Source organism: Petromyzon marinus, chromosome 11, assembly GCF_048934315.1.
Source record: "Petromyzon marinus isolate PM22_M1 ecotype Great Lakes invasive population chromosome 11, UKy_Petmar_22M1.pri1.0, whole genome shotgun sequence".
In the NCBI taxonomy this organism is placed as follows: Eukaryota; Metazoa; Chordata; class Hyperoartia; order Petromyzontiformes; family Petromyzontidae; genus Petromyzon; species Petromyzon marinus.
The window spans coordinates 7,339,342-7,351,890 of NC_133677.1; the positions used below are offsets into that span (position 1 = coordinate 7,339,342).

Consider the following 12,549-nt stretch of genomic DNA (forward strand, 5'->3'; position numbering starts at 1 on the left):
GGCCGCTTGTTTTGTGGTAATATTCTGCTCGACAAATGCAGTCATAAATCACGCCACTTTTACTGGCACGAACAAAATGCTACATAGTTCGGCAGGGCTTTACAGAAAGAGCAAATAGGCCAGTGTCATCCCATGCATGACTGCTTATCCGAATCGCTACTAAGGCAAAGAGGAACAGGGTCACGTTTGTCATCTCCGACCCTATTTTTAGCAAAACATCCTGAGAATGCTATAACGATGACACAGCAATGACACTCATCACCCAAAGTACAAATTAGGCAACTCCACCACCACCACGTGCAAGGAGCTGCCATTAGCGTGGTTGGCAAAGGCCCTGGTGCAAGGTATGAAATGGGCAGCCCCCCTCCCCCCCCCAAATAAACTTTCCCCCTTTATCCATAGTCCAGTGCCTGGGGCCCTGCAACTTGTGGAGCTCCAGCGCAGTTGCACCGCCTGCACACTCGATGGCCGAGCCACCCGATCGTTAAATAGCTTGCCCGCGTGTACGCGTTTACGGTTACAACTCGGATAAGTTCACGAGGCTGAAGCGAAACGGGAGCGCGTGGAGTTTGAGCGGGGTGGGTGGGTGGGTCGGGCTAACGAACTGTGTTCACCCAAAAAACGTTGTGGGGGGGGGGGAGAGTCTGACGTTTTGGGAGATAATTACAAAAGCGACTGTATACGTGAGCGCATGTTTGCGTGCGTGCGCGTGGCTGCAAGGACACACACACACACGCGCTCGCACACACACAGGCGAACAAAACGTCTTCAAATATCTTGAAATCTTTATTAATTAATCAAAATTATGTATTTTCCTCTGCACGGTAAATGTAAACACCCACCTTCCCAGATCCATCACTTGATAGAATGTGTGTTTACAGACAAACTTCCTGGCACGTTACAAGGCGAAAACGCGATCGTTGTTATTATTTGCATCTCCGTAATGTATTTATTTTCTCTTCTACCGAACGTCATTTTGCAAAAAAACGTACACCCTTACGCACGTGCGTTCGGTTCAGCCATTCGTTCGGTAATCCTCCTACGTCTGGATAGCTTCCCTTTGCCTGATTAGGATTAGGGTGGGGAACCAAGGGAGGGGGTTAGGGGGGCAGGGGCAGTGAATAAGAGAGAGATGCAAAAAACACAAAGACATCAATGCAGAAAATTGGACCAAAATTTTAAAAGAAAATTGTGCAAATAAGCTTTCTCGCGTAAATAACGAAGCATATTTTTTTTGTTTTTATTATATTTTGCATGGGCAATCATACAATCATAGTCAAACCCACTTCGTACGTGCAACGCCTTTTTAAAATCACTTGCATGAAAAGTTCACACAGACGGCGTGGGGAGACGCAGGGTTGGAATTACACCGAGACAGAAAGAGGAACACGTGGTTTAAGAGAATATACGCAGGAGGGTTCCGAGACATCATTTTCACTGTAAAAAAAATACGTTGGGTTTGGTAAGGCGTGACAGGTGGTCGCGATAGGGGACATGAGCCGGTGATCGAGACTAACGATGGAGTCGCAGCCAAGGGAGGAGGAACGCGCCCCAAAGAGGATATCCATCGTGGAGATTGAGCGACGAAACCGGCTAGTGGGCAGATGCTAGGTGGATTGCGGTGTTAGCTAAACCACCTCTTCGTGTGCCGTACCGGCTTTAATAGGTGCTCGCTAACCGTCTGTTAAGACTATATGGTGGGGGGGGGGGGCATATTTGCCTTTGTTATATCGCTGAACGGAGAGAAATGGAAATTGCTTTCAACCAGCAGTGGATAGATCACGGCTTATGATAACGATGATAATCATGACGCATACAAAAAAATCAAGCTTTTAACCAAGCAACAGGTGTGACCCGAACTCACTGGGTTTTATTGCTTTGTTAGGCTGGAGATGGGCACTTAGCGAGATTCGCCCTCAGGGCCGTAATAAATCAGGCTAATGGCTCCGTTAATGGCTCGCCCGCACCCAGCACACAGGCGCATACTTGCACAGGAGAAGAAGGGGAAATGTTTTTTAGAAGAAATGGGGGAGAGAAAAAAACCCGCCGAGAAGTGTAATTTTCTTCATAAAACGTCACCGTACACGATGAGATAATTGGCAGGGCTCATTAAGGTCAGATTATTGCAAGGTAATAATGGTCGAGGTTATGACTTTGAAGCGCACAATGCAGCCCTCTCCACGTTTCCAACGGGTTTCGATTAATCTGGTCCGTTCCGTTGCGTTTTTGGCAGATGTGGAATGCGAAGGTATATCTGTAACAGTAGTCCCCCCCCCCCCCCCACAGTCGGAGCCTGGAGGCTTGAGTTACACAACTGCCATCTGGGAAGTCGGTTATCAAAATTGGTGCGGTAATTACGGTATTTATAATGTCAACGTGATGGCCTGGCTGAGACCTCCCTGGTTAACTTCCAGCAATGTTGAGGACTATAAACAACAACAACAACAGGTAAAGACTACTTATTGTACACGTAACATGCGCAGTCATATTTTGGCAATCCACTGCTGGATGATGCCCCCCCCCAACTTTCTGATAGTAGGGGGGAGGGGGGGGGTTTGTTTGACCATACTTCCCCCACGCTGGTCATTTGCGGGTTTGTGGAAACAGGAGGGAAGAGACGTGGGAGCATAGAAGTACAGCAGAACGATGGATTTGTTTTTTCCACACGGCCCAGCACATAGCCCTGCAAGCCCTACGATAACATTTTTGGGTACGTCGTGGTCGCACAACCAAGCACTATGCAGGCTCAATATCTGCTTAGCTTCCGAGATCGAATGTGATCTATTGGGTGCATACCAGGTGATTAGGTCATAGGCATGGCCGGATTAACCCATAGGCTTATAAGCCTTAGGCCCTCGTATTTTATAGACCCTGCAAAAGTGTCTCCATTCCACAATGAGCGATGGTAGCGTGGCCATCGGAACATTCTTTGTCTTTGAATTACGATGACAGCATTCATGACGTGTGCCACAGCTAGAGCTAAGAAAAAAACAACTGCATTTGTTTTAAGAGTGCGGCGAGTGATTTACGTTTCATGAATTTAGCTTGAGTCGAATGCCTTTGTCAATTTTACATAGGAAAGTAAATAAATATCTTTGATGACTTCATCATTTTTGTTTGCAATATGTACTACATACATATGCCCTTACTTCCTATTAGCCTTTGGGCACTCATAACCTTATGTTCTCTCAGTGGGCACGTGGATTTTTCTCCGGGTCCTCCGGTTTTTCCTTCCACATTTAGAAACGTGCGTTTACCGTATTTGGCTGCTATAAATTTCCACACAATAAGCCACTTCGTTGAGCTATCATTTGTGGCCAGGTCACGTCTTAAAAAGGGCTGTATAGCTCAGTGGGCTTTACCTCGGAAAAAAAATTATAGTTTATTTTAATTTTTAATCCGGCCCTAATCATACGTAAGACTTAATCATTTGATTCAAATTCCTCTCTAATGGAGCTACTTTCATGGATGGCAACAGACGTTACGTGAGCATACTGAACTCTTTGTCACCACGCCTTGCCCTCTGAGCTGCTGCCGAGGCATTTCCCCCAAAAAGTTTGGAGGCTCACAAAAGGTCGCTCTGTTGGTCGCGGCACTGGCAACGACGAGGAGCCACTCTCGTGCACATCGGAGCCCCGATTACGAGAGGCTTGAGCAGTATCGCGTTACACGATTGGCTGACGGAGCAGACACAATTGTTTATTAACTCCTCGAGGCATTCGCCATTTGTTTTTTTTTGTAATCCCCCAATTATTCGCCATTTATTAAGTGACCAACCTGTCAAACGTTACGCGCTGGCGAAGTGGTGGACTTAGGGACAGAATGAAATGCAATGTACCACTTATCCCAACACATTGCATGTAAACCTTGGTGTAAATCCCCAAAGGCAAGCCTGTGATGGCTGTTAAGGTTACAAACGGCAACAACTATATTTACATTGCCAAGAAATGTAAATGGGCAGGACGCGTCGCCAGATGCAATGATGGCCGATTGGAAACGACTGGTGGCAGACTGGCAAGCCAAAAGATGGAGGTGGACAACCACCCTGGAGATGAAGCGGTGAGATCAGTGCAGCCGCGAGACGGATGGTCGTGGCGGAATGTGAGTTCCCGGCCACAGCTAATATCGGTGGAGAGTGATATCTGAAGCAGTCCGGCCGGGCCAACCTCCTCCGACTTGACAAACTCGCATGAACCAGCATGGTGAAGTCTGGCTAAACAATCCTGATGAAACGGCATCAGGAGCAGTGCCGGATTATCCCAGTAGCAAAAGTAGCTACATATGTGGCTACGGGCCCCGCACTTTCAAGGGCCCCACGCTAAATGCTTTCAAGCTATCATTTCCGGTTCAGTGATTCTGCACTTGCTCTATTACTATAGTACTATACCGCCTTCAACTTCTATGAACGACTGGTTGTTTAAGGTTAGCGATTTGTCGTATTATCTGGCTGCATATCAAATGAAAAAAATACAATTACTCTACTATGCAAGTAAAAAAAAAGTGTGTGGTTTAATATTTATGTTTTTTTTGCATATAGGGCCCCTTTATAACAGATGCTACAGGCCCCGCACTAGCTTCATCTGGCACTGATCAGGAGGCCTCCATCCAGCAGTGGACTAACAAAAGGGTTGTAAATTATTGTATTAATCAGCAGCATAGCATGGCTGGCGCGGGGTCCCTTGCCCAATGTTCTTTTCCCTTCGTAGTCCCCCACCTGGGCCCTCCTCTGGCCCATGCCCACACATGCCCCCCTCCCCCCAGTGCGGTTGCACCGCCTGTACACTTCACGGCTGCGCCACCGACGCGGACACATATCTGTGACAGCACCCAGCAAAATGCAACTCGTGCGGTGTCATACATTTGCGCTGACCTGGCCAGGTGAAGCCCGATACGCCGAAGACGAGAATAGGTCATAGGATGACCCCTGTCTTGTTCCAAGGAAAACAGGGACGCCTCTTCACCTTCCACCGTCCTCTCCGCCTCCACCCCGACACCAGGGTGTTCCTGCTTAAACCTCCCTCTCAGCGTCGGGATTTCTTTCAGCAGGGAGAGATACGTCATGATTTCTGGCGAATGCTTGTCAAGGGAACACCCTTGCCGAGGCTACGGAGCGCGACAGCAAAAAGAAAGTTCGCGACGGCGGCGCTGTCGAAGGTTCTCGACGACAAGAATCGTCGGTGAACGAGAGGCCCAGTCGCATCGAATCCGTGTCCTCGTGTAATAACAGGGCGCCACGGTGGTGAGATGTTAACTACCTCTGCTGGTTTACAGGAGGTTGTGGGTTTGATCCCGGCTCTGACGCCTGTATATTTGGAGTTTGCATGTCTCCCTGTGGTAGCATGGATTTTTCTCCGGGTCTTCCGGTTTTTCCCTCCACATTTAGAATCAACATGCGTTCAGAGCAGTGGTTGCGAAATGCCCTTTCTGAGAAGCAAAGGGGTGCGTGCCGGTTGCAGTGAAGGTTAAGAAACATGCGTTTAAGAGTATTTGGCTGCTATACATTTCCACATGATAAGCCAGTTCGTTGGCCAGGTCGCTTCTGAAAAAGAGCTATACAGCTCAGTGGGCCTTACCTGGTAAAATAAAAAGTTTCGTTTCGGTCGCACATTGTACTTGCAATGTCGACCGTTTAATGTCCCGGCGGAACAGTAGTAAGGTGAAGTGTGGGCACTCCCACCTCTTCCAAGACGTCTGGCCAGTCGTGGAAGAGTAGGCCAAATACCCTTGAGAGGGGCTCTCTAAATCTCTCTCTGTAGCGGAGGCCATTCTGCTAGCCAAGTACTTTCAGGGCTGCACCCTTATCTTTTTTAGCCACTTACTGCGCACGCATGTAAATTGCCCAAGAAGATCATTCGGAACAAAATAATGGGCATATTTTGGGTTAACCACCCACACGATTATGCTGGGTTTAGGAAAGGTTAATCTACCTTTGGACACACACCAATACTATAAATCGTATTCTGGAAAAGACTAATAGTGAATTAAAATGCGATTATGGGGAGTCTTTGTCGACATTGAAAAGGCGTTTGATGTGGTGGGAAGCCTTCCCTGACCTCACAAAGCAAATTAATAGCCTAAATACAAAATAAATAAACATGTTTAAGTAACGACGCAGCACATTGGAAGGGGAGTCGGACCTGGAGATGCTCCTTTGCCAAAGGTGTTTTTCACAGCGACATCATAACATGATATTAGAATGTGATTGGAGAGAAAAAAGAAAGGAAACAAACATAAACAAATAAAATGTGAACCATCTCAGGTTTGATGATATAGTCATTATGAAAACAAGCAGGCCACACTCATATATATAGCTCAGTGGGCCTTTCCTGGTGAAATAAAAAAACAAGTTTAGCTTCGTAAATGCTCAATACTACCTCATTAGCACCAGCATGACGCTGTCAAACCGTCTTGAGAGAGCAGGATGTTGAAAATATACGTGCCCACTTATTTCCTTACCTTTCATCATCATAAAAAAAGAAAACCAGAAAGCTGCTTGGCCTCACTAGGCTGACGAGTTTTAGTCTCAAAACTTTTCGACAGCTCCTCCGATTTATACCTGTTGTTATACCATTGACAAGAAAAAGTTGACGCTTGGATGTTTCCATTGTTGTATCAATTGTTGTCTAAAATTAGTCTGGACGTGCTGTCTTACTTGCTTCGCTGCGTGCTGCAGAACTTGCGCTCTGCGAGGGAAAAATACGCGCGCCGTTTAATTTGCTACGATAATGATGCGCGGTGCGCTTTCATGCCGGAGCCCCTTTTTTTCTTTGCTGTTTACTTCTGCCGGGACGGACGCTGCGCATCGCGGCGTAGCAGCTCTTCGCACCTCCTCTCGCAAACGGAGGGTTTTGTCACCATTTTCGCACCTCCTCTCAGGCGGCGGCCTAACGATTACATCCGTGCGGATTCGAAGGCCCGCTTTTGCAACTGGCGTGCAAAATATGTAAAAAGCAATACATAAAAAAATACATACACCGGCCGAGGCAATAAACCACGAAACAAATAGCCGCGACAGAGCGCGTTTGCTGTCTAACTTGCGCCGAGCGGCGGTCAAAAAACATTCCGGGAAGGAAATTAAAGGTGTATGAAAGCTCACACTTGTTATTTTTGTTTTTCAATGCACTCATCGGTTAATTTCAAACGCGCGCGCCTTCGATTAGATCATTACCACGTATATTTGGGGCTTCAAAATAAAGCAAACGTTATATTGGTGTCGACCTGTTTATAGACCTCGCGCTTAAACCGTGTCCATTGCTCTGCCGTCAAACTCAAAAGCGCGCTCGCGCAGTCCGGCCATTCGCGAACTCTGCTGCGAAATAACCTTTCAGATCACTGTTATAATTCAGTAGGCTCACATGACATTGACTTCTCCAACACAGAGGTTCTTTGCAAGCCATCTGGCTACCATGAAAGATTCGTCCATGAGGCTATCCCCATATACAAGCACAGAGACAATTTCAACCGAGAAGATGGATTCTGCCTTAGCAATCATTGGAAGGATTTGATAAACCATTTCGGGTCTTCATTGATTGTTCACGCTTACGGTGGCTTTCAGACCGCATCCATTATTTTCGTCTCCCCCATCCTCTTTTCCGAACATAGATGGACTCGTCCATTTGAATAACTGCCAAATCGCTCTCCGTGGTGCTAACGTTAAAAAAACAGCCACTTTTTTCAAATTTTCTTGCTGTGGTTTTCATACCTGATGATGATTGCTTGTGTTGCAGTCGAAACGTCGTGATAATTGATTGTTTTAAATTTTTATTATTTTATTGTTTCCCTTCTACGTGACTTTACCGAAAGAACCAAGAATATAAAAAAGGCAGTTAAGTGTTGGTGGCATATTTATGAATTGTTTAGAAATTGGAATAAAGCTGGTAGAGAAACGTCCACCAGCGTGTTTTGCTTTTGAGAATCTGAATCTGATCACGAATTATGGCATAGCAATGTGCTCGAGAGAGAAAGGTTTCAATCAGTGCATACAGCAAACCTATTAAATATGGATCAGAGCACATGGTACAACTCGACATAGGAGAGAGAACAAAGCGTACGTATGTTGAACGTCTTTTGCACCAGACATAGCCAACCGTGCTAATCGCGAAAAAAGGCACGCAGAGATACATGCTGTGGGCGCCATGGTGGTGAGATGTTAACTACCTCAACCGGTATACATGAGGTTGCAGGTTTGATCCCAGCCCTGACGCCTGCTGTATATTTGGAGTTTCCAAGTTCTCCCCATCGTAGCGTAGATTTTTCTCCGGGTCCTCAGGTTATTCCCTCCACATGTAGAAACAACACGCGTTTAGAGAATTTGACTGCGATACATTTCCACGTGATAAGCCACTTTGTTGAGCTATCATTTGAAAGAGAACTATATAGCTCAGTGGGCCTTACCTGGTAAAATATTTTTTTTATAGTTTAAATACACCGAGAGGCAGAAAGAGAAACGCGTGGACTAGTTTGTTGCCCTTCCCCCGCACCTCTGATTAGCACAGTTGGCTATGCACTGTGTGAAAGAAGTTGAACATACATCCATATATATCGGTGATGGTAAGTGGGCTTGAGCAAGACACACGACACGGACACATGTGTCTCCCGAGCACCAATGTCTGCGCACCATGCCCCAGGTACTTTTCATTTTGTCACCCCAGTGGGGATGAAGATGACGGTGACGATGGCGATGATTACAGTGATGGTCTTTATTAATTACAATGACGGTGGCAATAGTGAAAATTGCAGGGAAATAACGACGGTGTTTATTGTAATGACGATTCTCATAATAGTGATGATTACGGTTATTATAATGATGACAGTGACGATGACAACCGATGGGGATAAGAATATCAAGGTTACCGTTTGCGCGTGTGTGTGTGTGCACGTGATTATAATCTGCGGCCAGGATACGAGCCACGTTCTGCAGGGGGATGTTCCCGCTGTGCAGCCGGGCGGCCGTCTGCTGCATCAGGTGTCGCCACAGCTCTTCCCCGCCGGCCAATGGGGAGCCCTCCAGGGCACCTGCCAGCTCCGCCACCGTCATGTGACCCACCCCCTTCCCAGCATGCACCGCAAGCCTGGACTCCCACTGGGAGGCGCTCACACACAGACGGGCGACAGGTCGCACAGATTAAATCAACTACATCGACGCAATTAAAGCAATCATCCGTCCCTTACAGCAGCTCATTAGTGATGACGGCTCCAAGCAAATGTCTCCCTTTGTCCTCTTTCTTTATCCGTATTACGGCTTCATTCAGTCTCAAGCCTCTCTTTTCTAGGCATTCTACCGCTGCATCTATCCACTTAGTTGTTTTTGTCTTCCCCTTTACTCCTTTTTCCCTTCCACTCATGTGTGCATCGCCAGGTCTGGGGGTCCTGTCTGGCGTCGTGACGCAGGATGCTGTTTGCACACGGAAGCATCTGAAGCAACGCACGAGCACAATAAGACGTTTTGGAGGGAAGTGTTCATCTTAAACCCCAAGAGCGAGCAGGCGCACTGATCTGCAATGAAGTCCAATTATAAACACAATCACATTGTCAAATTAACATGTAGGCTTTCGCGACCAACATCATCCATAATATAGGTTTCTTTGGGTCAGGTCGCGTAAATGTGTCGTTAAACCCGCCACCACCCGACACAGCCAATTAGTAAGGTTTGTCAAGTAAACAGAACGTGGCCAATTCGTCACTAGTACAGCACGCCGGTGTGTTAGGGAGCAAAACCACAACATTTACAATCTGAGTACGACGTTTCGCCAGTAATTACCACAAGGATCATCAGGCAGACAGCCAGATTTGTGGAGAAATCCTCCTATTTCGTTTCATAAATAGAGGGATAAATGTGATGACGTCCCTTGTGAGCCCTTCACATGCGAATGGGGGGGGGGGGGAGGATTAGTGAATGCATATGAATGACAATGGATATACATTGCTGCTTGGGTTATTCATATGGTAATCAGCGTGCATTATGCAATCATATTGTGCTCGCCAATTGCTCAAGTCTGAAGGCACTTTCTGCAATGAGTGAACACAGAATTGTCAAGGGGTTCCTGGATCGTCGATGCTGCAAGTATTTGGGTGCAAAATCATCACGCACTTGGCAAGGAAGAGGGGGGCAGTGGTTAGCTTTGCTGAGTATCATCAAACGTCAGGAGGCCGAAAATAGAATGATATGTTTAGTAATATGTTCCTACACCTCCGATTCGCACAGTTGGCTACGTACGGTGCGAAAGAAGTTCAACATACCATACATAATATGTTGTAAATATATCATGACGTTATGTAGCGACAAGTAATTGTATCGTGGCGTGAAGCGAGCTACTCAACGCCGTGCTCAACTACAGGCTGTACGAGCAGAAAATGCACCGCAGAGCTCGATTCAATAATAATAACAATAAAAAAAATAATAGTTACGGCACCGAACAGAAATGAGAAACACGGGACGGGTAAAATCCAGCTGCGCGTAAAAGCAACCCAGCGACTCACAGGTGTTGGGATGTTTGTTGGTCGTGCGTTACGGCAGGGTATTATATTGTCGCACTCGCTCGAATTATAAGGTGGCGGAGAACGAATGGGAGGGGACAATGTAATATTTATTCTGTTGCCGCACTTATTAAACAGGTGAAAAACTAATTTCGGGTCAAATAAACGTAAACGCGCGGTTTTGGATTTCATCGTTTTGTGGTGTTCATAACAGAGAAGAGGATACGGAGAAAAGGGGGCGGCTTTGAAACGTAAGAGCCACTGTACTGATTCAAACGAAACAAACACAAATTGGCCACGATAAATAACAAAGCAATCATACGGTGTGACACAACAATAGCGGTGGGGCGGGGGGGGGGGGGGCTTCCCTGCAAATTTCAAACCGTATCGTCTTTAAGAGATCGCTTTCAAACTGTTGCCTGTTAACCACACAATACTCCGAGTGACGGCCACGCAGACGCCGTGCGATTGCCGACATCATCCTGGCCAACGCCGCTGTCCGTGCGGCGTGGACGCGATACGCCATGTGGTGCGATGCACGGTGCAAACCCTGCTTCGCCGGTTGACTCAACCCATCATTGCTCCCCGGTTGATACAATGACAACCACTGTGTCGGGAAGTCAACAGTGGGCCGTCCTATGGATCCACTGGCCCCGCCATAGCAATGCGGAATTTACACGACTGGCTCAGGGATGGTAAAAAAAAAAGATCTGAGCACAACCTCAATGCTCATTTGAGTAGGAAAAATTATTATAATGCAATGTAATTCACGGTGCTACGTCAATCCACTACTGGCTGAAGGCCACCCACACCGTGTCCGTGTCTGCTGTGGGAATCATTTCACCCATACTTCACCACGCCGGTCAGTTCAGGTTGGTGAAGTGGGGTGGGGGGGGGGCAGAGGGGGGGTCCTATACTCTTCTTTGGTTCTTTCGGTAAAGTCACGTAGAATGAGAATAAAATAATAAATTGATAAAATAAAATAACACAATAATAATTTTATTTTATCAATTATTTTATCAATTTTTTTTTATCAATTTATTTTATAAATTTATTATTTTATTCTCATTCTACGTGACTTTACCGAAAGAACCAAAGAAGATGAATCATTGCAGTCACGAAAGCTTTAAATCGAAAGGGGTCCTATACTGTTAGGTATCACCCGACGCTGATGTTATTCCAGGCCTGGAATTGGAATTCAGGTGGAAAGGTTGATTGCGTCCATGCGCTAACCACCACGCCGCTGCTTGTGACGTGAGAAATGTCACGACTATTAATATGCAACAAGCGTGGTCATTCGCAGAAAGGAGCTCTGCGTGAAGCAGACACACGTTTCAACCAAAAATGCTTCGTGACGTTATAACAATTACTCTCCACGTTTGCAACGTTTGGCTGACAATTCAATAAATGGGACCTCCTTTGCCAGTACCAAAATATGATAATTGGTTTTTCCCCTTTTTTTCTGGCAAAAAAACAGGTGTTACGATGTTAAAACACCAAACTGAAACCTTTTACAAGGAATCATGTCTGCATTAACCACAATGCTTGCGGTGAGAATGCAAACAAAAAAACTCTGATAATATATGCATTGTCCTTGAAACTGATTGGTCCACACCAGAGACAGCTTTCTTTTGAGCCTCGTCTCAAACAGTGTTCGACCTTTTGGCTGTCTCTGGTGTGGGCCAATCAGTTTCAAAGAAAATGCATATATTATCAGAGTTTATTTTGTTTGCATTCTGACCACAAACTTTATGGTTAATACAGCCATGATTCCTTGTAAAAGGTTTCAGTTTGGTGTTTTAACATCTTAACACCTATATTCTTGGTTCTTACGGTAAAGTCACGTAGAAGGGAAATAATACAATGATACAAATAAAACAATAAAATTCTCACGACGTTTGTTTTATTTGTATTATTTTATTATTTCCCTTCTACGTGACTTTACCGTCGTGAGAATTTTATTGTGTTATTTTATTTTATCAATTTATTATATTATTCTCATTCTACGTGACTTTACCGAAATAACCAACGAAGGAGAACCAATAATATTAATCCTTGCAGTCACGAAAGCTT

At 45.8% G+C, this 12,549-nt stretch overlaps 1 protein-coding gene across 3 annotated transcripts in view; it reads right to left on the bottom strand.

Moving 5' to 3' along the window:
* Positions 1-767: 767 nt before the first annotated feature.
* LOC116941278 (uncharacterized) overlaps positions 768-12,549 on the bottom strand; it is a 96,234-nt gene continuing 84,452 nt past the window's right edge. For all 3 annotated transcript variants that reach the window (XM_032952154.2, XM_076066343.1, XM_032952156.2), the window contains 3 exons: positions 8,905-9,082; positions 4,871-5,066; positions 768-1,064 (listed from right to left, as the gene is read on the bottom strand). In XM_032952154.2, coding sequence (XP_032808045.2) covers positions 1,040-1,064; positions 4,871-5,066; positions 8,905-9,082 — 399 coding nt within the window. In that variant the 3' untranslated portion in view covers positions 768-1,039. The remainder of the gene's footprint in view (positions 1,065-4,870; positions 5,067-8,904; positions 9,083-12,549) is intronic.